Genomic DNA, 25,057 nt, shown 5'->3' on the forward strand with positions numbered 1-25,057 from the left:
CATCTGCAGTTTGATTAACTACAGCGCTTTAGGTTTTATGATAATGACAGTGATGAGAAAGAGAGTCAATAACTGAAACAGTATCTCTGAAATAGCAGCAAATACTATAGGATCTACTTAATTTTAAATTCTGCATCAAAACAAGAGTGAAAGTCTCAGACTAACAAATTCTTGTGCATTCACTCTGAAGGACAAGTACATTCATACGTTTGTAAGATTGGTGTGTTACAGCTCCAGTCACAGTTAGAGACAATTGTAAAGACTCTGTTCTGTAACATTATCCAGCTGATGAAGCCGACTGCGTCTTTAAAACAAATTTAAATACATGTTATGAAATGCTTTTCATATATTATATTGAAATTTTAAAATAACTGTGCAGAAAATACACATAATTTCATGGTTATCCTAAACCTGGGCTCTTCTACTTAATCTACTCCTTGTACCACCTCTTAAATGATGAGAGTTAACTCTGTCAGAGCAGCTTCCCTAACCAAAGCAACAAAGAAGCTTGTGCGTGTGTGTGTGTGCGCGTGCGTGTGTGTCCGTGTGTGCATGTGTGTGTGTGTGTGGAAGAGGGAACAGGAGGCAGGAGTCATGATACCTAATGACTTCTTCGTTCCCTGATTACTGCATTGATATAAAATAGAACTTATAACGTTCCAGAATGTTAACTGACTTCCATTTGTCAGAGTTCCAGCTGCTGTTGATGGAAAATCAACCCCACTACTCTGGAAATACTGAAACTGCAGTAGGCTCTCACCTAGGTCAGTCCTTCAGCTTTTTTCTACTCTGCCAGCTCTGAAAAGGGGGAAGAGAGACTGAAAAAAAAAACCTGTTTAACAATTCTCCTGATCATTTTTCAATCTTTTGTCATCTCAAAAGACTAACCCTGGCAGACTGGGAGATAAAAAGGAAGCATGCAAGTACACGTCTGTAGAAAGAGGGGCACACGCCTCTTCTACCTTGCCATGTTTCCATGGAAGTGATCTCTGGATGTACTCAACCTAGATCTCCTTTTTCTCTCAAAGGGAGAAGTGAGAAAAAAATGCATAGCATTTGGAACTTGCTTCCACACCCAATCTGAAGCAATTTCTCAGCTTTCCAAGAATACTACAGGTGCAACCTTATTTGACAGTGCTCTGAGGAGGACTGGAGGGTCCTGCTCCCAGGGCAACAAAAAGGAGGTTTGGGAGATTTTCCTTGTATTACGGTGAGTTTTCCTTTGATGTACAAACAGTCTGGGTTGATTTCTGAGTAGGCTTATTTTAATGCTGCTGTGTGATAACATATAACTGATTTACTTCTATCAGAGCAGCCTGCATATATATATGTTCTATTTTAAGTCTGAAGATTAATACTGATTTGGGAAATTACAAGAAGATATATCACTGCTTCCTCATGAGGTGAAATGATTCTGGTTTTATCTGAAGTGTTTCTCAACAGAAGAAAATTGTTTTCAGACATACAGGGATACATACTCCTCATGAATGGATCTACAAAACAAATTTTTAAGTAACAAACCAGCAGCTAGGGTAAAAATCTTTTTATATAAATAAATACATATATGAAGATGATTATGATCACAGGAATTTTCCCTACTGGTAAATTATTTTATATATATTATTAAACTTTTTAGAATTTTCAAAACTACCATTTTAGTTTTCTTTTTAAAAACTTTTCACTACTATGCATGAAGCATATAAAATTATCAGGCTCACAGAAAAGCACACCTATTATTAGATAGATACAGAGTAATGATTTATAAATGGTCTACAAAGCTACTGACTCATAATTTTAAAAAAAATATTTGGAGAGAGAACTGCCTGGAGAGACAGATGTTAAAATATGCCAAGAGTTCATGTTGCTAAAAGGAGTTCAAAGAAAAACACTGTTATATCAGTTTTGTTTTGGGTCTCTGGTGAACTTCAGAACTGCATCTTTACTGAGCAAACAAACAATTTCCAGCCTAACTAGTTCAAATGCTAATGAAATTAGTCATAGTCAACCAAATCTTCAGGTCCTTTTAATCTTGGTTTTGCCAAATCAATGTCTTACTTTTGCTGGTGAACGCTGTTTTCTTTTCTTCTTTTTCTGCAAATCTACTGGCTCTCGTATTTGTTTTTTGTCTCGTTTCTGTTGTTCAGATGCATCAGTAAAGGTAATTTCTTGCTTTACACTGATCTGTTAAGATACCAAGTGCCAGTTTCAGGTAAGGTTCTCACTACAGAAAAGCAATTTTTCAATTTTAGAAGATGACAAACTGCTGAAACAGAAAACCTTTTCCTAAGGGAATTATCTTCTGGCTTCACTCTTTCAGAAGTTTAAGTGAAAGAATTAATATGTATCTTAAATAAAAAGGGCACAGTTAATTTCTTCAGTAACATTTTGATGTATCCTTTCATTCATCTCCCAAGGTCTTTTTTCCTGACCTGTGGTGATTTTGAGATCAGTTCATATGTTAAAATCACTTCCATCTATAAAACCATTCAGTTTTTCACACCTATTTTACTTCAGTCCGTGCTGCTGTCAATGCAAGATTTAACGGAATAATTTATTATATATTTAAGACAGAAGTATTTTTAAGGAAAAAAAACAAAAACAAGACTAGTTCTAATGAAGTTCTGGAAAAAAAAAATAAAAAAATCTCAATCTAATGTGAACTTTAATGAAGACCATGATACTCTTACATTTTTCTAACACCTGAGCCACCTGATCTACAGCTAACAGAGTAGTATTCTAACAGTGCTGTGTTTCTGAAGATTATTCTTCGTGTGTAAAGCTATCTACTTTTATAGCCCTGGTGATTGTCCTTTATGTTTGAAGGGTAACAGTGATGATGTGCTGCATTACAGACAGATGCTCTGTTTTCAAAAGGAAGTCATCTCTATGCTCTCTGGGAAAGCCAAGGTATGCCTTGTATGAGATATCGTGGAGGGGCATATTTATGGTCATGTATGAAGTGTCACAGTCCAACCTGCAGTGTGAATGCAATTGCTAAGCGTCCACATACCTTAAAAACATACAAGATGCTTCCTATAGCAAAAGCAACTAAAAAGTACTATTAACAGCATAAACAGTATGCACCTTCTAATAACACTACTTATTCCAGTTTGTAGTTACCCTTGAGCATTAAATATCCTTAAAGAAGCACATTTTAACGCTTTAGTTCTATGATAACAGCCTGCTTATAAAATATTTATAAAACAGATACTTAAAGATTATACTTAATTGGCAAAATTTATCCACAGCCAGAGGCAAATGACATAAATATTTTGATAATCAAAATCCAAACAAGCAATTAATAGATTCTTGCCAGAGTAGGATTAGACTATCAGATCAAGCTTCCTAGCAATCTCTCCAATATTTCACAAAGAAATTGCTTACAGGGACATTAACAGCATACTGCAGCCCTTGAGGAAGTCTATCTTGCGCATCCATTTCATCATCATTTTTTACCGTCTCCTCATGGACCATGAGTTCATCATGTGAAATCATCTCTTGCTGTCGGAGTTCACTTTCCTGTAACACTTCATCTGTTGCAAGAATTTCTTGGTGCGGCATAGTCCGATCTTGAAGCACTGCCTCTTGCCGTTCTCTCGATACTCCAGACTGGTCAGATACTGCACCCATCCCTACCATAGCCCTGGATGACTGCATCTGGTCTATGCCACCACATTTAAGAAATAATCCTCCCAGCTTGTCTTCAATGTTCATTCTTAAGTGCAATTACCTACAAAGAAAGTTTTAATAGTAAACATCTACAATTGGTGCACTTGCTTAAAACTTTTTACTTAAAAACATTTTATAAGAACTCAAGTCAGCACTCAACAAACATACATGCAGTCCTCAAATTGATACTGAGTAAGAACCAAAAGTTGAGTATTTTGGAGGAATGTCCAATAGAGTCTCTTTTCACACATCTCTGTGCACACAATTGAACACTTTCAAATAAAAGGTTTCAAATCAGTCCTTCTGACTACTGGCAAAATTATGTTCATTAAATGATGGCTAATTCCTCCTTATTCCTTAGAAAACTTTGAATTTTTTTTTCCTGTATGCCCTCTTCACTCTGTTCTCATTTTCCATTTTGATTGTCTTTTACAAACGCCTCTTTCATATTCTTCCTATTCTCCCTACTTCCTTGTCCTTTCAGTGCCCTTCCACTGCTGCTACCCCAGGGCATTGTAGCTTCTGGAACATCTTAGTATCCACAAGTGAGAGAAAACTGGGCTGCATCCAAAGCAGCAGCGGAGGGAGGTGATTCTGCCCCTCTACTCCACCCTCCTGTGACCCCGCCTGCAGTGTTACATCCAGCTCTGGGGCCACAACATCACAAGGATGTGAAAGATATGCTGCAGCAAGTCCAGGGGAGGCAAGGAAAATTATCAAAGACCTAGAACATCTCTGCTATGCCTACAGGATTAGAGAGAAAGAAGGCTCTGGGGAGACCTTATTGCAGCCTTTCATTACTTAAAAGGGAGCTTTTAAGGTGGAGAAATAACTTTTTAGCAGAGCCTGTTGTAACAGGACAACAGGCAATGGTTTTAAATGGAAAGGTGGTCAATTTAGACTAGATACAAGGAAGAATACTGTGACAATGAGGGTGCTGAAACACTGGCACAAGATGCCAAGAGAGGTGGTGGATATCCCATACAGGAAAACATTCAAGGCCAGGTTGGATGGGGCTGAGCAACCTGATATAAGTGAGGATAGCCCTGCCCATTGCAGAGGATTGGACTGGATGGCCTTTAAAGGTCCCTTCCAACCCAAACTATTCTGTGATTCTATGAAAACTCAACTTTACAGCTAAAGCTATACATCAAATAAAGACTAAGGAGAAGTCAAAACTGCCCATGAAAGACATTCACTTCCACACCCACTAAGCAGGAGCTTTAGTGAGGAAATATATATTCCAATCATGAAAAGCAATACAGTTCACAATATTCCAACACGTATCATGATATTATTAATTGGCTTTTAGCACAGAGCAGGAGGCTTTTGTGAAGTTGGAAGTGGCGGCATCTTCTAATTTACTAATTATTATATATGCAAGATAGGACTCTTCTTCTCCTTGGCACACTGGATGTCCAGTCAGAGCAGTCAGTCTCCTTCACCTTATTCCCCAGGCCCATAACCCCCAGTACCCATTCCTCAGTGCCCCTTGAGACAGACTCACCAACAGACAGACAGACAGACAGACAGACAGACAGACATCCTCCATCCCTCTATGTTCCCACAGCCAGAGAACAGAGGAAATACACACACAGGCCACAGCAGACACAGGGGTGGAAGCAGCAGCACAGTGGAGTTGGACAACACAGAGCAGGCCCAGCCAAAGCACCAGATGGGACTTGGGCAGTGACACGACAGCAGCAGCACCTTTGATTCTGATGCATTCTGAGTTAGGATGCAGGTGTGATGTGGGTACATTGCTAGACATCAGCTTCAAACACCGTGCCCTGAGAGTGCAGCATGGAGAAAGGATCCATCTCCATTCAAGACTAAAGTCAGAGGCTACGCTGCTTTCCCTGCAGCTCACAATGACAACTCATAACCAAAGAAATCAGGTCTCTCTACAGGTTATGTCTACAGAAATCAGGTCTCTGCCTAAAACCAGCAGAGCCATCACTCTGCAGAACTGCACCACAACAGGCCCCTGCCAGTCTAACAGCCTGCCAACATGCAAAAATAATCCATCACCAAATGTACATCAAATGTCTAAATTTCCATATTCAGTTTGATCCATTTGATCTTCCCAAATAATTTTTTTTCTCCGGGTATATATTTTGAAAATTCTCAGTGTATCTAAACACTTATGAAGCTTTCTTTATATCAAACTACAGTGAGTTTAGAAAATAAATGCTGGTTTCTTTTTAGGTGAGATCTTAGATTACTTGGTAGGAATAGCTGAAAACCAGTTGAAAGAGCTGAAAAATCTCATGAGGTTCTCCTACACTGTACTTTGTTTCAAATATTACTATTGGTTCTTAAGATTCTGAAAGTAAAAGTAACTCAATTTCTTAAAGGAAAAAAAAAACAAAAAAGAAAACAAACATCCCCCCCCAAAAACACAACTCACCACACACCTCAACAAATACAGTAAAAAACTGATTAACACATCCTGATGGCAACTCATGTCTTATAACTCAAAAGTGAAAGAACATTTGTCCCTATTCTGTACCGTGAGAGGTTCTAAACTTCTGAATACATCATACAAAGGCTGACAGCCAGGATGGTCTGACCTCTCTCAGTTTCAAATACTTAAGAAGCAAACCAAATGAAGAAGCTTTTCAGGCAAATACTTTTTTTATTATTTTTAGTAAGCCTTGCTCTGCTGGAAATCAGCAGGACAGAGTCACCAAGCGAAATGTCTTTATATATGACAGTGTCATCAATCTTTTTAACATTCTCCTTTCCTACATAAAAGCCCATTTTAGGGACCAAAATCACCCATGACAGGGGAAGAACATGGAAAAATTCTGTTCAGCACAGAACAATTGCAATTTGTCCTTTTTTGTTCTCCTGCAATTCTAACATAAAGAAGTTTGAAATCATGCTTTTGATTTTCACAGTATCTGTCTTCAAATATGGACAATTTCTTAATGCCTTGAATGAACTCAGGCAGTGCTATGTGACAAGATGACCCTCAAATTAATCCATTTAGGGTTTAGCCATTTAGAGTAAGAGAATGAGATGTCTTCAAGGGAAAATACAGGTCTGGTATGTCACACAGCCACTTGCAGACATTATATAACCCATGAAGTATTTTTCAGATGTAACTGGGAAACCATACTGATAGTTTCTCAGCAATAACACAAACAAACAAACAAAACCTGGCACAGCACTAAGGCTGTATTCTTCCCACCAATGCAGATGTCCCAGAGATCTTGCAACAACATCATAAAAGAAGAAAATGAGCATTAATTTATCATCTTTTTGGATTTGAATATCCTGTGCCAAGTGAGAAAGATGAGACAGAACTGAAATTCTTAAGACTTGATAAAAGATGCTGCACAAGACTTAAGGCTGAGACTGGTTCTTTTGGTAGAGCATTCTAAGTATCTAGCATGAAAGATAAACTTCAAGGAAAATAAAACAGGTATATCAACTCATTTCTGCCTTTATTTGAAGTCAGTCCATACTCAGGGTACATCTCACACAGATTTTCATTCACTATGCTTTTGTTCCACACTACAGAAATACGACAGCATCAGACCACTGCAGATTCTCCAAAGGAATGACGTGGACAGGTATAAGAATACAAGAACTCAAGATGCTCAAACACATTCAAGGGAGAACAAACAGCATCAAGTGTGAGAACATGGTGGCCCTAATCTGTCTGTTCCGGCCACTGGCAAGAACAGCACAGAAGGTTGCTCCACATGGAGGATGATACCACCACATCACTCTGAAATTAGGTAGGAATTGCGGAAATCCTGGATTTAAAGCTGCTTCCTGGCAGGAAGTTAGGCAGGCTAAGAAGCTGAGTGTTTAACTGCATAGGAGATCCTGCTACTCTCACCAACAGAGGCAGGAAGACTCCTGACATGCCGAACCTTGGGACAGCTGGCGAGATACAGCAGCTTCCCAGAGGACAGGCCAGCTGTGGACTGGTATTTATGCGCCTTCCCAGCTCCCTCAGTTACAAAGGATATGGAAGCAGTTTCTTTCTCACCCTGACTAGCAGGTCTAGCACAGTCATGCAACTGAAAGCCCTCAAGTTGTCTTCCAGTCATGATCTTGAGTCGTATCAGAGTGGTGCAGTGAGTGCACTGCTTATTAAATTAGGCTTTCAAACACCTGGCTTTTCACAGAAAAATAGTGAGAACTCTTAGTGTTAGGCTGCTTATGAGAAGACGAAACACATCGTAAGTTACATGACTCGCAGGTGATGTTTTAATACAAAGAGGTAATGTTTTAAAACAAAGAACCACAAATAAAAACAGGCTATTAATCCAAGCAAGAAGCATCCCAAATGCAATTAATTCAGTAAAACACTTGTAATTTGTCAAGTGACACCTTTCGGCTCACATAAAAGGAATCCTATCATTTAAACTGAAGATGAGAAGTGTTCTTGGAAGAATGACAGTGTGATAAAGAAATGTAAGTCAAAAGCATTCAAGCAAGATCACTTTACCAAGCCTGCAAAGATTAAGTACATTTTTAAGTGCAAGATGCATTTGTGAAATAAAGACCAACTTACAAAGTAAAGATCAACTTACTTAGAGATTATCTCTAGGGAAGCTACAAAAATGAAAACCACATACACATACACAAGCAAATTTCTTGGCATAAGACTTTGTTATCCCCATTGCAGATATGTTTTTCATGGAATTTCAGAACTTCTATTACACTTCACCAAGTAATCTCATCATTTTTCTTAGAGTATATAGTTCCTCTATAAACTGAGATAAAAAGAGCTGTCAACAAAACTTTTAAAGAATACATTTTGCTTGGTGGAGGTTCTCCAAGCCTTTACTGTAGGCAAAGCATTTCACAAGAGACATCTATGGGCAGAGCTCCCCGGGAAAGAGAGAAAGGGGAAGGACTGCCTGGAAAAGGTCTCACAGGACCCTCCCAGAACCTTCTCTTTTCACAGGGTGCTCCACAGCTGCCTGCAGCACATCCCCATCCAGTGAATGACATCGCTTCATTGAGAAACCGCTGCTTCACTAAAGCCTCCGGCTGCACTTCAGAACTATTCATTTCAGGAACCCTGACATCAGCTTTTCCAAAGACTTCATGCACTGAGCTGGAGAGCTGAGTGGTAGAGACAATATTCCTAATTAAAGAAACAACCACTTAAATGAAAACACGCTGCATAAAATGCATGACATTTCAATTCAGAATCAAAAATAAAAATACCATCAAGAGAAAGCATTAATTGATTCCAAAAGTCTGCTGGGATGGTGGCTGCTATGAAGTAGATCTGAACAGAGACCCTGAAGGAAAGCAGCAAAATCTGTAAGCCACCAGCGTATAACACCTGGTCCAGCGCTTGCTCTCCACTTTGATTGATGGTAAGGCTTACTCTGTCTTTTCCCTTCTTTTCTTAAGAATGCAGTAAGGCATTATTTAATTTAATGAGCAAGTAGTCAGAGATACCAATTGGGTTCACTTTAAAAATAAAATCCGTATGTGCACAAACATGAATTTTGTAGGATTTAAAAGACTATTTATGACCGAGGAGAAAAGAAAACACATTTAAGGATTAACAGCAGAGACAAAAGATGAAAATCATCCACAGTTTAGATGTTTTAGTTTAGGTTTTTATTTACTTGTAGAACAGAATTAGTTTAATGTTTCTGCCTTTTTTTTTTAAGAAAGATGGACTTCCTGTATTTTTAAATATTGTCCTGTGAAAGTCTTTGCTGTTTTAGAATTCCTACTACTCTTTTTAAGTGTTAAAAAGCATGATTATCTGCTTTCTATATCCATAACTCACTCCACCCTTGCTCCTACACTATCTTCTCCCTACTTTTCCAAGGCAAAAAGGAATGAAAGAATGCTGAAGGAAATAGGAGAAGAAAGTTTTTTAAACATAACTGTTCTTCTTGCTTAAACCTCAGCTCCTTCTGAAGGACTCTAGCAAAGACTTATGACAGAAATATGACTTCCACTATAGCAATAAGCTCTCTTTGACCATGTTTTCTAAGATACAACAACCCAAACACAAGAGCCAGGATGCACAACAGCAATTCTAACTTGCCTTTAGCAACCTGATACTGTTCTAATGAAAACCACCTCCAAGATTCTCCTCACAAAAGCTGACACAGTGCTCCGCCCAAGGTATTAAATGGTTTCAGGGTAACCTTACACTGGGAGTAGCCTGATGACATTATTTTAGCTCCACATTTTGGGAAGTGTGTTTTCATTAAAGTAAGACAAGGCAAAAATCCTAATGACTAAATATCTGAAGCTACAGAACATGTACCTGAGCATTCCTCCCACATCCTTGCTTCAAGAGCTTTTCGAAGAAGGAATACATGCAGAGCCCAAACCACAAAACATATAAAGGTTACTTGTGCAAAATGCACACAGAATAAACTTTCCAAAAGGCAATCTGGGGAAACCCCTCAGCTACTTAAGGCTCATCTCTATGGTCATGCTACAATTATTTGTGCTAAACTGCAACCTTAAATTAATATAGTGTACATAAATCTATAATCTCCCTAAATGAACATTCTCATTCTAGTACAGAATTTTTTCCTTCCCTATTTAGTGGAATTCACTTTGGAAAGGTTTATTCTGAATTAAAAAGTTAACCAACCACTTTATAATCAGAGCAGGTCACTGGCATGATTAGTAAAACCTTTCTAAATAGACAAATTTCTACAAAATCAACTATAACTCATGGGCCATTCCAGGGGGACATTTGGTGTGTTTTGTTATTTACCCAATTCCCAATGATGCTGCAAAAAACAATCCAATACAGGGGTACCTGCCCAAAGGGGAGTGTCTTGCACCTCTCCCTGATCAGACCTCCTTGATGCCTACTGAGTTGAGCACAGCATTCTGCAGCTGGGAAGGGAGCTGGACAAAAGAGGCAGAAATGCCATGAAGTTTCATTTGGGTCAGTGGGACGGAGCAGGTGGAGGATATGGAAGATGGACAGTGAGGAAGCAGGAGCAGGGAACAGAATTGTTTCTTCCAGGAGTGGTCACTGGTTGGATCAGATCAAAGTGCATTGTGAAACTGCTCCACAAACACACAGATGAACACCTCATAGCCACCACCCAGACATACCCAACGGCTATGCCAAATTCAGACCGTGGGGAAAATGGCTACCTACATTCTCAAATGCTTTCCTCCTAAAATGAAGTATGAAAGTCACTAATAATTCTGCAATTCCTAATGCTAATGAAGAAAGACATAGCAACAGGGCTTAATAGCATATTTAAAACTACTAATGTTTAAACATTTCCATGAATGAAACCACCACCAAAAGAAAGAGAAAAATTAGAACTTAAGAGGTTCTTAGCATCCACTTTAAATCCCTATCAAACCATGAAAAATGCTGACTATTCTCATCACATCAGAAAATATATTTAGTTGCACTATTAAAATATGGATATAGTCCAATATAAAAGGAAACACAGCTACCTTTCACAATATCAAAGTTTCAATTTTTACCATACCACAGAAGCCTAGAGAGTAAAGAATAATACCCTACTTAATGTTTCTAAATAAAGAACATTAAATAAAATTCTCTCTTCTCCCTACTCAGAAAAATAACACTCAGCTAAAAGAACTATTTTTAAATTAACACACAAGTATTTATAAGAATCAATTAGAATGTGTTGACTTGCAAAAAGAAAGCAATCAAACATAAATCATCATGAAAAGGTTAACAGATCATAAAATCAACACATTCTAAAAGGTAACATATGATACACTCTTATGACTTGTTGCACAGTTATTTCTGAGTGCTCCATGTTGCTGAACACATGCCAGTGCAGGGCCTGATCCCACCAAGACTAACACTCATACTGAGCTGTGAATAGTCCTATTACAATCAACAGGATTACTCACAGAAAATCTCCTTATCGTGCATAAAATTATCCATGCGTGAAAATCTTTGTCACCTTTCTTATCCTGAAATCTGTATTCCATCATCACCAGCATATCCATCATTTAATATCAAATGTGCATATGGAAAAGCTTGTGATGCTGTTTTTAAAAAGCCACAGTTCCATGTCAAAATCCACAGGGGTGTCACCAGTGTTACAAACATATTTTAAGTAGTCCAAAAATCACAGGCAATGCTACTTTTTATCTGGAAAAAAAAAAATCCCACTGGTTATGTGGCACTAAGTTATAAACTACTAGAAAAGAGTTATTTTTGAGAATTTATCTGGGAATTTCTCCCACTGGGTAGTTAACCTCAGAAGAACAATGCAGGATTTCTGTCTTTGCACCATGAAACTTGGACACTCAAAAGCGCTCACTCTGGGGACTTCTGATGACATTTACATGGAGGAAAACAAGCACTACACATAATTAAGGCAACCCAGCATCTTCTAAGTAGCATTTTATACTTATATAAAATGTATGTACCATTTCAACCAGTGAAAATATTGTGAAATTTCATCTATCTCCTGCATGCCCCAAACTGAAACCATAAAAATATTTCAGATAGTGTATCAAATGTTTTTTCATTTGATTTTGACAACAGTGCAGTTCTATCACAAAGCAGAGCAAATCTAACAGCTAAGGTCATTGAAAGGGGCAATCCCTCCTCCTAACTCTGGGAGTCCACCCTATCACTGGTGCCTACACTAATGCTCAGATTTTTAAAAATGCAGTATTTTTTCACAAGCCCTTAAACTCCTTGTGTCTCACAATTTCTTTACCATCTGCAACTATCTGTGAAGCATCTCTACCCATCACAAGCACTATGCTAGCGCTGCTTTACGGAAGATGACAACCTGCTGTTTGTTGCTCTCAAATGGGCCCAAACACCAAAGGTCTGTATATGTGTGTGCATATGTTCCTTCTCCTTGGTGGATAAAGAATTGGCTGGAATGCTGCACTCAGAGTTGTGGTGAATGGCTCAGTGTCCAAGTGGAGACCAGTGACCAGTGGAATTCCTCAGGGCTTGGACTGGTGCTGTTTAACATCAGTGTCAGGGACTTGGACAGTGGGATTGAGGGCACCCTCAGCAAGTTCCCAAAGACACCAGGTCCTGGAGGGAAGGGATGCCATCCACAGGCACCCTGACAGGCTGCAGAGATGGGCCGGTGTGAACTTTGTGAAGTTCAACAAGGCTGAGGGCAAGATCATGCAAGTGAGACAGGGCAATCCTAAGCACAAATACTGGTACTGCACAGTTTTAAAATACAAATACCATAAGTATATGTGCATACATATATATATATACATATATATACACACACATACATATGTGGTTTTCTACAGCACACTGGATGGAATGCTCCATAAAAATATGTCAAACTAGTCAGACAGATTATAATATCCTTGCTCTGTTTGTTACAAGTGCCAAGACATGCATGAGTCACAGAGTGCATGAAAAGAAAGCCATGACCATTTAGGCAGTTGAACACTGCCTTGCAAAATAGGATCAAGTCCTTTCTACTATTTTTTTTTTAAAAATAGGTGATCAATAATTATATCTGGCACATCTTCTGGCTGCTTATTCTGACACATTTGGGTCAGATTTACCCAAAATGCTGAGTACTCAGGGCTGCAATTACGTCACGTACAGCAATACTTTAAAAATACAAAGATGAATGTGATGCCGCTATTTTAATTTTAAAAAAAGCTCTTAAAGAGCTCAATGCACATCCACATCAAACACAAATTTTCATCTTGCTCACAGGCACCAATTCTCCAGCCATAAAATAAGAAATATCCATTTCCTCTCCCTGAGGCATAGTAAAATACTTGTAATAACAAGCAATATTCAATATAGGTCACAAGGGTGAACTAATCAGTTTGTGGTGCTCTTGTTCCTGCGGTCAGCACTGCCCCTGAGGGGAGAAGGCTGCACACCTCGGATGGAAAGGTAAGCCTGCATCAGGGACTGAGCAAACTGCTGTGAGAAGGTGGGCAAGAGGGTCTGGCCTCTCCCAGGACCTAACCATTGTCCAGAAAGCCCAGCCAGCAGCAGGTTTTCAACTAAGATGGAGCAGCCACTTTGGTGCAGAATCATTAGATGAATGGGGCACACCAATGTGGGACTGACAACAAAGAAAGGTAAGCAGGAGAGTAAGACTTTGAAAACAGAAACATTGTTTACCACCACAACGTAACAGGGCTATGAGAAATTTGGCTTCTTTTTGCAGCTCTGTCACTGCTTTTGGGGCAAATCTGTTATCTGGGCAAATCATTCCCCCTCCCATCTTTCCACTTCTTGTCTCTAAATCAGGTGCAATGATCCACCTTGGATTTAGGTGTGAAGCAAGCAGTAGACACTATCTCTGTGGGCCTCGCAAGCCTACAGATAACTATTACAGAAATTTCACAAAGAAATATATTCATTCTACCTTCAGAGCAGGATTAAGCAGAGCACAGTAAGAGAACACATGTTATGCAACAAGAAGAAAGCAAAGTACAGAGCAGCTGCTTATTCAATACATGGACATTCAAAAAGATAGGGGCTTTGGGCTTCACATATAATGAAATACTGTGGTATAATATTAATGTGCAATATGTTAATAATATAAGGAGGATGGTAAAATTAAGTGGCACAGGTAAAGCTCAATGCTGCAAGTTTAAGGTCTGCATACTTGACTTACACCTAAAATTGTTCTTCTAAAAACGTGCTTTTTTTGTAATACCTTTACTTCAGCTTCATTGTTTTCTGAAAGGCCGTCTACATGTACTAAAGAAAAACACTAATTACAGAAAAATTCAAGACAATTATTTAATACATCCACATAGATTAAATAACATTGGACAATAAGCTAACGGAAGTATAACCAAGAAGGTTTTGCTCAATAAACCTGGAAGTTAGCTGCAAAAACCATTTTAGAGATTCTGGAAGACACTCCTCATTTACATACATGACAGCACCAGGAACACTTACAGGAAAAAAACAACACTACTCTAAACCATAGGTGAGAAGGCCATGAATAACAACAATACAGATCTTACAGAGCACAGGTGATATTTCTAGATTTTACTTCAGCACTCAAAGACGTTATTTCAACATGGGCTCTCAGGTTGTGAAAGCAAAGCAAGTATTTTAGAATACAGGAACCAAGTTTCTCTTAAGTTCCAATTTCAACTTCAGCATATCACCTTGCACAGAGTAGGCTTTTTTCCCCTAACTTCATTTCAGTAAACCTATTCAGGGTAAGATTACATTCTGTCTAACATCTCAAAACAAATTCTACAAAATATGCTTGGCTCTCTCTAAATTAACTTTCCACCAGGCAAGGAACATTTTCTCATCTCATTCTTCTGCAGAAGAAGCATTGTCATACTTCAGCCTAACTTCATTTTTAACGGATATTTATTTCATTTCAGCTGTGTTTCAAACACACCCTTCATCTATCTACACATGGAACAGAAATTCAAATAATCCGGTTAATCCAAAACATAATAGAATTAATACCTCTTTAACAAAAGATTCACTCCACAGAGACCAAGCAAATCCTATGCTTTCCATACTGTTTTTCAAATACCACAGTGTTACCTTCAGTGACCCACTTGAAAAGATGGGGCCAAAAATCTGGGCCAGGGGACCTGAAAGAACCTAAAGCTCAAAGACATAGATCTCTAGTCACTGCTCCTCTTCAAACCCTATAGGTCTACCCTACCTGTATTAAAAAAAAAAAAAAGGCCTTTTAGTGACCTACCTATTTCATAAGACTAATACAGCTGGAAACTAAAAATTTAATATCTATTTCACATTTGCTAACATAAACAAAAGGCAACACGTATGTAATATAGTCAATGGAAAAAATAAACCCATATAATAATCTCATTGGGTAAGAAAAAGAATCACAGGTGGCAGTTACTTCTCAAAATGCTCATGACATTTCCAAAAAGCATTTGGACCCTTCAGAGATGGCATCTTTACAGGAATATAAAACCAGGGCAATAACAATGATTAGGTATCACTAGAAGCAGCATCTCAACCTGTATAGCCTGGTGGTAACCCTTTCTTTCCTTTAAAGAATGATAAAAGGAGCAGAGGATGTTGTGACACTACACTACATTAGGGACAGCACTGACCAACGGTGAACCAGAAAAAGAAAATCTATCACTGTTCTTCAGATATTCAAGCAGTTACAAACTGGGCATCAAGGAGCAACTTTCATCACTGGAATCAGGGATTGCTGTGGCCTAAACTGCATTCTTACAGCATCAGAACAGTACCAAGCACCTTCATCAAGAATAAACAGAAGAGTCAGCACACAAACTGACATGTGCTAGTATTTAAAGGCAGTATGAAATCAGCCAGAGGGGGAAGGAGTAGAAATAAACTCTAAAATCCCAAAAGTGAGCAAACAGGTCACTTTCTCAAAACCCCTCTTGGAACACAAGCATGTTACAACCCAGGTACATTTGCCAAGACAACAAAGAAGGTTTTTCTAAGAGTATACTCGTCACCAGTTAGGATTTTTTTTTTTCCACACTGTTGCAACAAATCTACCACCTCCCTACTGCTAACCAACTTTTGTGGTCAGATTAAATCAACTAAGAACTATTCCTATCCCACTTACATAAAATTCCAGAATTGTAAATCAGTCTTTTTAAATTCATTTTTAATCTGAATGACCCTTACTTCAAAAGAAAAAAAAAAAAAAAGTATTAAATCCAGTGTGCTTTTGCAGTGTATCCTTTTCAAAGACTGTCCACAACCTCAGCAAGAACTTCCAGGTAACTCCTTCCCTTAATATTTCACAAATGGTATGAATAAGAAATCCCGCTGACTTCTACCACATACCCCAAGGTGATTTTTCCTCATTACAGTTTTAAATTTCTCAAACAATTTTCAGGCACTTAAGCCCATTTTCAGATTGAGGCAAGCCAAAACATGAGATGTCTAGAAAGTATTTTATAAGAGCAATAATAACACACACATCCTGGCCCATTAACTAAGACTGAAAATAATCCAAAAAATAAAACACAGACTTCTCAGGATTGTGCCCTCTTGAATAAAAAGGTTGTGGAAATTGGATTCTACCTCAATGACTTTGGTGCCCTGCAGCTAATTCTCACTAATTAAGTCCCAGAATAAACACTAAAACAGGAATTCAGAATGATCAAAAGATACAATATGTGTTTATAACAACTCCTGTAATTATTAGGAACAAAAATCTTGAAGGTTCTTGATGCCATTAATTCACAGACCAATAATTAAGGGCTACCATTCCAAACGGGTCTGAAACTTTTGAGAACCCATAGCCAAATAACTTCACGATAAAGCCAAGTCTTAGCAAAATACATTCAATATAATACATATTACTAAGCAAGCTATAAAGTCAGAAAATATTCTGACAGGATTCAGATGAAAGCAAAATTCAGCATATTCTGCCTTTATGAACCACTTTCCAGATACTGGTTCCTCATCCAGCTGTGGTAAGAGTCCATCTCCTGAAGCCCTGAACACGCTGACGCAGCTGCACTCACTCAGGTTCCCTCAGTGCAGAGGTGTGTCCCACAGGTAATAGGGAAACAATTTGTAACAGAATCCTAGAACCGTTTGGTTTGGTGGGGACCTTAAAAATCACCTAGTTCCAATCCCCCTGCCATGGGCAGGGACACTTTCCACTAGACCAGGTTGTTCCATCCAGCCTGGCCTTGAATACTGACAGGCATGGGGCATCCACAGCTTTTCTGGGCAACCCCTTCCAGTGCCTCACCATCCTCACAGTCAAGAATTTCTTCCTAATATCTGCTCTAAATCTGCCCTTTTCCAGTTCATTACCCCTTGTCGTATCAATACCTGTCCAGGTACCCAAGATAGAAGCACCAGGGCCAAGACTTCTCTGCTGAACTTGTGTCCAAGCAGATGTGGGAAGAGTTTTACAGTTTTACAATGTTACAGCAAATTCCAGGCACGTAAAATGTAACTCCAACAGATTCAATTTTTTCTGCACGTGCAGCCACAGTCTCATCACCACAACTGTGGAAAGCCCCCTGCCTGTCCTGTGACCTATAAGGAATGTAATCCAGGGATGACACCAAGGCACACTTGACAGTAAAATGCAAGATCATGCAAAGAATTGACAGATCAAGTTTTCTGTCAGTTTATCCTTTTATATCGCTATTCCTTGAAAAGTGGCAGCAAACTCACACTTAAAGCTGCACTACATTTGATCCAATATAGTGCATATAACGCTGAGTACAGATTCCCAACAGGCACCAGCTGAACACGCCTGGTTTGCATGATCTACTTTTAACTGTCAGATTCAGACAACAAGCCCACTGGTTTTGTCTACAAATTGCCACCTACTCCACATCTTCCAGTAAAATACTGTGACAACTGGATGATCATCCTCTGTGTGCTCCTCTTCCATAAACTCTATTTTAATCCCCCTCTCAGTAGCTTAATTTCATCACTGGTGATCATAAAAAAACACATTTCAAATACATAAAAATTCTTTTCTACAAGTCATTTAAAAAGACAACTTCATAATCTCTACCAGGAAAAAAATAACACTAAAGCCAAGTAGCTTTTCCTTACTTCCTTATAGCCCGTAACAATACAAGCTTTCCTGCTTCTCAGAACACAATCATATAACTTTGACATCTTTTTGCTGACTCAGACAAAAATTCATCAGAAAATGTAACTGTCAGGTTCACCAGTGACAGAGGAAGCTCCTGAGAACCACAGCCTAATAAAGCTTTCCTCCTTGAAGGATGACAGCAGTCTTTCCCATATGAAAGATTCATTTTTATTTGATATTGTTAAAGCAATATTCACTCAGGGCACTTTCACACTAGACTTCATTTTCAAGAAAATCAGTTATAAGGTCAAAACATAAGTTGAAAATCAATATTTCATGGGCATGTCATGAAAATCTGCAAGTGATTTTGGTAAAATAATTTTACCACATGTTGGTACCCTGAGGATTGACCACCTCCCTCTGCAGTTGACCTATAGTGGTCAATACAAAAATTTTCTTCACAGTGCAGGATTACTCTAGCAAAAAGGGAGTTGGTTGGGTTTACCAGTGTATTGTGAAGAACTTCTTTATTAAAAGAAACTACAGATAGAAAAGAGAACATGTCTTAAATTTATGTATATAGTTACTGTTGTATCAAGAACTGCTCAGTGCTATGAATGACCCAACTTAAAAGCCTGCCAATTGTCATCCAAATCACATGTATTTTGATAGAGACTGACATGTAACAGTGACCTATGTTAGAAGCCACTGTGTGTATGTGGTCAAAACCAGATGAGAATCAAGCCTCAGGAGGTGATAATTTGCTTCAGAGCACTCCTATTTGAGACACTCTGAAATCATCCACTGAATCTGGAAATTCTGATTCCTATAATGCCTAGACACTAAAAAAAAAATCATCCATGGATCCCATGGAATGTATTTATTTCCTGGCTTACATACTCACTTTGCTCCCTATTCCCTGCCTTTACAAAACTGAAGAATGTCTGCAGTGCAATACTGAAGATCACTTGTTGAAAGCAAGCCTGAAGAGTTTTCAGTACCCACAGAATCCTGCAGAAATCCAGTGTATTTAGAAACTGCTTCTTGCTTTGCCCCTTCCCAGTGACATCCCAGGCACTAAAATATGCTTCTTATTGTTTGGCAAAATAAACTTCATTTTATGATGAACATTTCCCATTATCCAGGAGTAGAGCTTTATGCCAGACAGCATCATAAATACATGCCACAAGTGTCTTGCATATACATCTGCATGCACACACACTTTTTAGGAGCATTATCACCATTTCCTTGATTCAAATACAATCCTAACAAAAAAAAAAGAAAAATCTGACAAATTTTCTGGGCAATCACATAGCAGGTAATATTCAGAGAATGTAAAAAGTTGTTTTTTCCCTTTTCTTGAATACTGCTAGTGATCATATGACTATGACACATCTGCACAGCATCAGTATTTCTCACTTCACCTCTTGCACTAAGGTAACACGACCTGGTCATGATATTACTGGCATTGTAAACCTCTCTAGTGAAGTCTTTTATATCCATGGTGGGGTGCATAAGTAGCAGAAGTTAACAGAGATTTTTATGGGAAATTATTACAGAAACATTTAAGACAGTTGTACAAGTTTTTATGAATGGGCATCTTTAACCTTGCAGATGTAGCTGCCATTTGAAACAATTTTAGAGCAGAAGGCTTTATCAGTCATATAGCTGAGCTCACACAGATATCACAACAGCTTTACATGTGTGTAATATCACATGTTATATCAAAAAACTGTTTTATGGACATTTTACAGGCACCTTGAATTTTGGTTTTGATGCTGGATTTTTTGGGTTTTTTCCAGTGCAAGAGATCTAGACAGTTTATATTTGATAGGCTGCTCATAAATTATACCCTACTGCTGTTTGCAGGTTGGAACTTCTTCCCACACAGATTTCATTTTATCATCAGACTGTTTAATTCTGCGCTTATAAAAATGTCATCCTAGTCATAAGGGAAGAATTAGACAGCACTGTCTTAAGATTTTCTGCACATACCGTGACAAGATGCAGATCCTGTGATACTAATATGCCAGTAGAGTATATCAGTTCCAGGATCAGGCCAATACACATGCTGTTACTGAGCTATGGCTTACTGCTTTCAAAAGTGCAATGAAATAATAAAATAATATAAGTTAGTAATACATTAACTACATTACAGTATTCGCACTGCTACCTCTTGATATCATAGCCTGGAATACACTAACACACTGATAATATCTTAAGAGAACATTAAAAATTACTTTGGAGCAAAAGCAGTACCAGCTTTTATATTATCTCCAAAATAACATTCTGACTGTGTGAAATAAGTTATCAGGAGATTCTAACCCTTCTCAGGTTGTGGCTTCCACACTCTTTTCTAAAAGACAGTGAATTTCCCCTTGGAACACACTTACAATCAAGTTTTGTGAGAACATATTATAGATTTTTTTTTCCAAGTATTTTATCCAACTTGCTGAATGATATACAAAAAAATATCTCTATATGGAGTCACGCGAAGATAATTTAATCACATATAATATTTGAATACTCACATATGTTATTGTATTTTAATTTGTACAATAATTTGTAAGTTAAATAGTTTAAATTTTTTTCACTAGTGTAGTTTATGGAATTACTGCTGATGTATAAAACATTCTGTTCTATGTAGATAAAAAAATGTACATTTAAAATGTATATAGAGTACCAGCTAATGAGCTAAACAGATGGGGTTGTGTATTTAACTTCATTGGAAAGTACTGAAATAAAGTAACTAACAGCATTTGTGTAAATGAAAATAAATCTCATAAAAATCTGAATGGATTTTCCTTTGTTAGACAGAAATTTGTGCTTGCCATATAACTACATATTATAGCCAATGGCTGTGGTTTGCTGACATGTTCTGTCAATAGCTATGTCTCAGCTATTAAAAAACAGTAAGTTTATACATTTGTCTCAATACTAAAACAAGGGTTTCTGCACAGATGCCAATGGACAGAACTGAAAAAAGAAAAAAAAAAAAAAAATCATGAATCTCAGTACTCCAAAAAATACAATTTTCCCAAAAGTGCTTCTTTCAAAAAACCCTAAACAAATTAAAGTGGAACTTAATCACAGTACTGATCTTTTACATAAGCCCTGCAACCTGATAGAAGCAGACACCCATGTCTGGCTCCATCCATGGAGCCTCTGTGGGACTACTTTTGTCTTCAAAAACTCAGTTATGCAGATCCAACTGCAAGCTGAAGGCTTGAACCTATTTCATCATAAATAATTCTGGTTTGAAAGGCAGCTATCATTAAAATGCCAGGCAAATGCAGAGGAAGTACTTATTTTAAATAAAACCTCTCTATTTCTCTGTTAGATCCATTTAAGAGCCTTCAAAGTAAGAAATATTTCCACTGGTGCTTACTTTTCAATGCTTGCACCATTCATTTAGTATCTATTAACATGCTAGCTAAGTTTGGACAGGAAAGCTGGATGCTTCATTCCACAGTTAGGAGTATCTTTATTTATTAAAGACATTACTCCAGTACTAATATTTCTTATTTAACTTCTGTTATTTCACAGAGAAAGATGTATTTTGTATTAGAGCTAAAATTAAATCAAACTTAATCCCAAATTATGCTAAACACTTAAAGGAGTTTTGATAGATTAAGGCCCACTCCATCAAGCTGCTCCATTCAGACAGGTCTCCATTTGTAAGAGCCCACACAGCAATCCTCATCTTAGGAAGACACTACAGAGATTCCAGTCACAAAAAAAATCACAACTGTCTTGCAGCAGACACAAAAACCAAAGCCACCATATTTCTCCCCAAATTATTAGAGTACAACAAACACTTCCTCCCCATTAGTACATTTTAAAATGTTTAACCTGAATCATATACTAACAACCCATACCCTGAGCTCCACTATTTGCAAACCTGTATTACTGAACCTGTGGTGAAAAGAACATATGTAGAAGTGAGCTAAACTTTTTTAAATGAACCATCACCATATTTCACTATTATTAGCATTCTCAGAGTTCAACTCTAATATTACTGGTAGACAGAAATTCTCAGATGGAAGTACAAACTTCCAACCTCAATGTTTTTACACCAATTGTCTTTAGAACACCCCCACACTCCACAGTGCTTTATATCCTCATATAAATAAACTTGTACACACTGAACTCAGAGGGAAAATCACCTTTTGAAAAACTTCATAACAATATTTCCAAAGTGTACACTCCTTCAGGTGAATAATACAGCCTGCAATATAACGTTTCACATTCTGAATAATTCTCCTCCCTTTCTTTTTTTAATCATTGTGGTTCTTCAAGTAGCTACTTACCCACTTAATAGTTTGATTTCATGATCCATTATATTAGGGATTTTTCCATAAACAGAATATGTTTGCAATACAGTAGACTTGAAACACACATGGACAAGACAGACAGTAACAGAATCATAGATTACATACACATCTGTTCCCTCAGGTCTCAGCCTGAGGAGCAAAGACAGAAGTACACATGCACACAGCAGTCTAAATGCAAGAGATCATCCTCATCTTTTTCAGCTTGCTTCATTTATATCAGCTCACTGACTAAGTACAGGTGTACTTGGGGAAGAGGGGCATGCAGACATCCAGAAAAAAACTACAAAGAAAACGCTTTTGGAAACTAAACACACACATACACTCAGTTGTAAATTCGTGATGAAAGGCCATTACAACAGTTTTCAACTGAAAATGAATTCTGTTTTCCTAAATTACTGTAACAAGAGCAGGCTTTGCTGGTGTCTCCTATGAATGCGTCTGTACCCTGTACCAAGAGCCTGCAGATCCCACGAGATCCACAGGAAAGCAGGCCTCACATGCTCCAGAGCTTCCGGTGCAGCCAAAACTCCTGCAGATGACAGCTGTCACTGGACAATGCACAAACCCAACACTGGAAGTGAACACTGAAAAACTAACATTGCCTGAAGGTATGCAAACTTTTCACATAGCAGGATAGATTTCAAGTCTCAATCAGACTGCTGGTTTATCTAGACTCATTTTGAGAATAGGGTAAGAACACCTGCAAAAATTAATGCAGGGTAGTACTGTTTTTCTACTTCTTCCCTTCACAAGGCATATTCACCAAACTCATGGAGAATGGCTACTAAATTTATACCACTTACAACAATGAAATTGGATATGGGCACTCCAAAATGTTGAAGCAAGATGGGTAGGGCCCAGGTTCCTAGCAAGCTTGTAAAGTACCACTGACATTTGCAAATAAGCACAGAAATAAACAGAGAAACTGAGATCCTATTCAAAAGAAAAAACACAGTCCTCTGTCATTTGTCCCATCCAGCGGCAAAGATGCTGCTCATCAGGACTAAAACATCCCTCCCATTTACAACTTCTTGGACCAGAATGTCACGTGTATGCAGACAGAGATAGGTTATACTCCAAGCAGACTTTCAAAGCAAGACCAAAGTTGTGATCAGCGGATTCCACATAAATACTTTTTTTTTAATCATTCTGCAAAATCTCTCACAGCTGCCCTAAACAGTTTACAAAAACAAAGTGATCAGAGAGATGATTTATGTTTGCAACATTAATGTCTTCCCTTTCCATGACCCAGCTTAATGCAGACGTTGCTGCACTCACCCCAGCTGAGGTTTGGCAGGAATCGGGGGAGGAATGATGTTGATGAGTGAAAGTGTTTGAAGCCCAACTAATTTCTCTTCAACTCCTACTGGTCCCCCCTGCTCTCCCAAGCCACTTCCAGCCTGGCACTTGTTAGCAGCTCCCGACGCTGGGGAAAAGAGGTGCCTTGCAAAAGCTTCCTCCGAGCAGCTGAGAGGAGACTCTGAGAAGGTTATGCAGAAATAAAACCAAACGAAATGACTGTTCGCAGGTCGGCACGCTTCACCTATCTTACACCGGGAACAATGGAGAGGCGGGCAGCGAGAGGATACGGCCCGGGAGGACGGGGCCGGAGGGACGCGCTGTCCGTCCGTCCGTCAGCTCTTTGTCCGTCTGTCAGGCAGCCCCGCCGGCCCAATCCCCGGCGCGGCCTGCGCGGCCCCGCGGCTCCCGGCCGGGGGAACGGAGGGAGCGGGAGCAGCGGGAGCAGCGGGAGCAGCGGGCGGAGGGCGCCCGCCGCCTCTTCATCCCCCGCTCCCCGCCGGCCTCTCCGCGCCGGGGCCAAGCGCGGCCCATGCGGGACGCGCCGCGCCGCGGCCCCCCCTTCCCTTCCTTCCCTTCCTTCCCCTCCCTGTCCTCCTCCTCCTCCCTCCTTCCCTCCGCGCACCGAACGGCCCCGACCGGCCCCGGCTCGCTCCCGCCGGCACTTACCGGCCGCAGAGCTGCGAGGAGAAGGCGGCCGGGCCGGGCCGGGCCGGGGCGCGGCGGCGGCGGCGGCGGCTCAGAGCGGCCGTGCCGCGGCCCCGGGCATGGCGGGGGCGGCGGGGCGCGGGCAGTGGGGGCCGCGGGGCGGCGGCGGCGGCGGGGGGAGCCCGGGGGGAGCGGCGGCGGCGGCGGCGGCTCCTTCCTGCTGCTCCGCCGAGCGTCCGCGGGCGGTGACAGCGACACCCGGCCAGAGCGCCGCGCGCGCGCTGCACCACGGGAAACGCGCCCGGAGGACCGGCGGGACGGGAGGAGGAGGAGGAGGATGGGGATGGGGATGACGGCGATCGGGAAGCGAGACGGGAGCCGGGAGCCCCGCCGGGGCTGCGGCTGCTGGCGGGGCGGGCGGTGCCGGGTTACGCGCGGGTCAGGAGGCCGCCGCGGCCGTGGGAGCGCTGCCCGCGCCGGCCCCGAGCGGAGGCGGGGCGGGAGAGACCCTTCGGGCATCGGCCTCGCCGGGGGCTGGCCCCCCGTGCCCCTCGGTGTCGTGCCGGCCGTTTAATGCCCAGCAGGGCCTCCCGGAGGAGAGAAGGCCGGAGCGGCCGCGGTCGGTGTCAGGGA

At 40.0% G+C, this 25,057-nt stretch overlaps 1 protein-coding gene across 6 annotated transcripts in view; it reads right to left on the reverse strand.

Moving 5' to 3' along the window:
• Positions 1-24,531, reverse strand: part of ZNF148 (zinc finger protein 148) — a 35,306-nt gene extending 10,775 nt beyond the window's left edge. Inside the window, exons 1-3 of one of the 6 annotated variants that reach the window (XM_086896641.1) lie at positions 24,446-24,531; positions 3,385-3,730; positions 2,056-2,181 (exon numbers count right to left, since the gene is read on the reverse strand). In XM_086896641.1, the coding sequence (XP_086752767.1) occupies positions 2,056-2,181; positions 3,385-3,714 (456 nt within the window). In that variant the 5' untranslated portion in view covers positions 3,715-3,730; positions 24,446-24,531. The other 5 variants (XM_086896642.1, XM_023947519.2, XM_086896643.1 and 2 more) reach the window with 5 other exon arrangements.
• Between the last annotated feature and the right edge of the window lie 526 nt (positions 24,532-25,057).

The sequence above is a fragment of the Cyanistes caeruleus genome, chromosome 7 (assembly GCF_971803275.1).
Source record: "Cyanistes caeruleus chromosome 7, bCyaCae1.hap1.1, whole genome shotgun sequence".
Classification (NCBI taxonomy): domain Eukaryota; kingdom Metazoa; phylum Chordata; class Aves; order Passeriformes; family Paridae; genus Cyanistes; species Cyanistes caeruleus.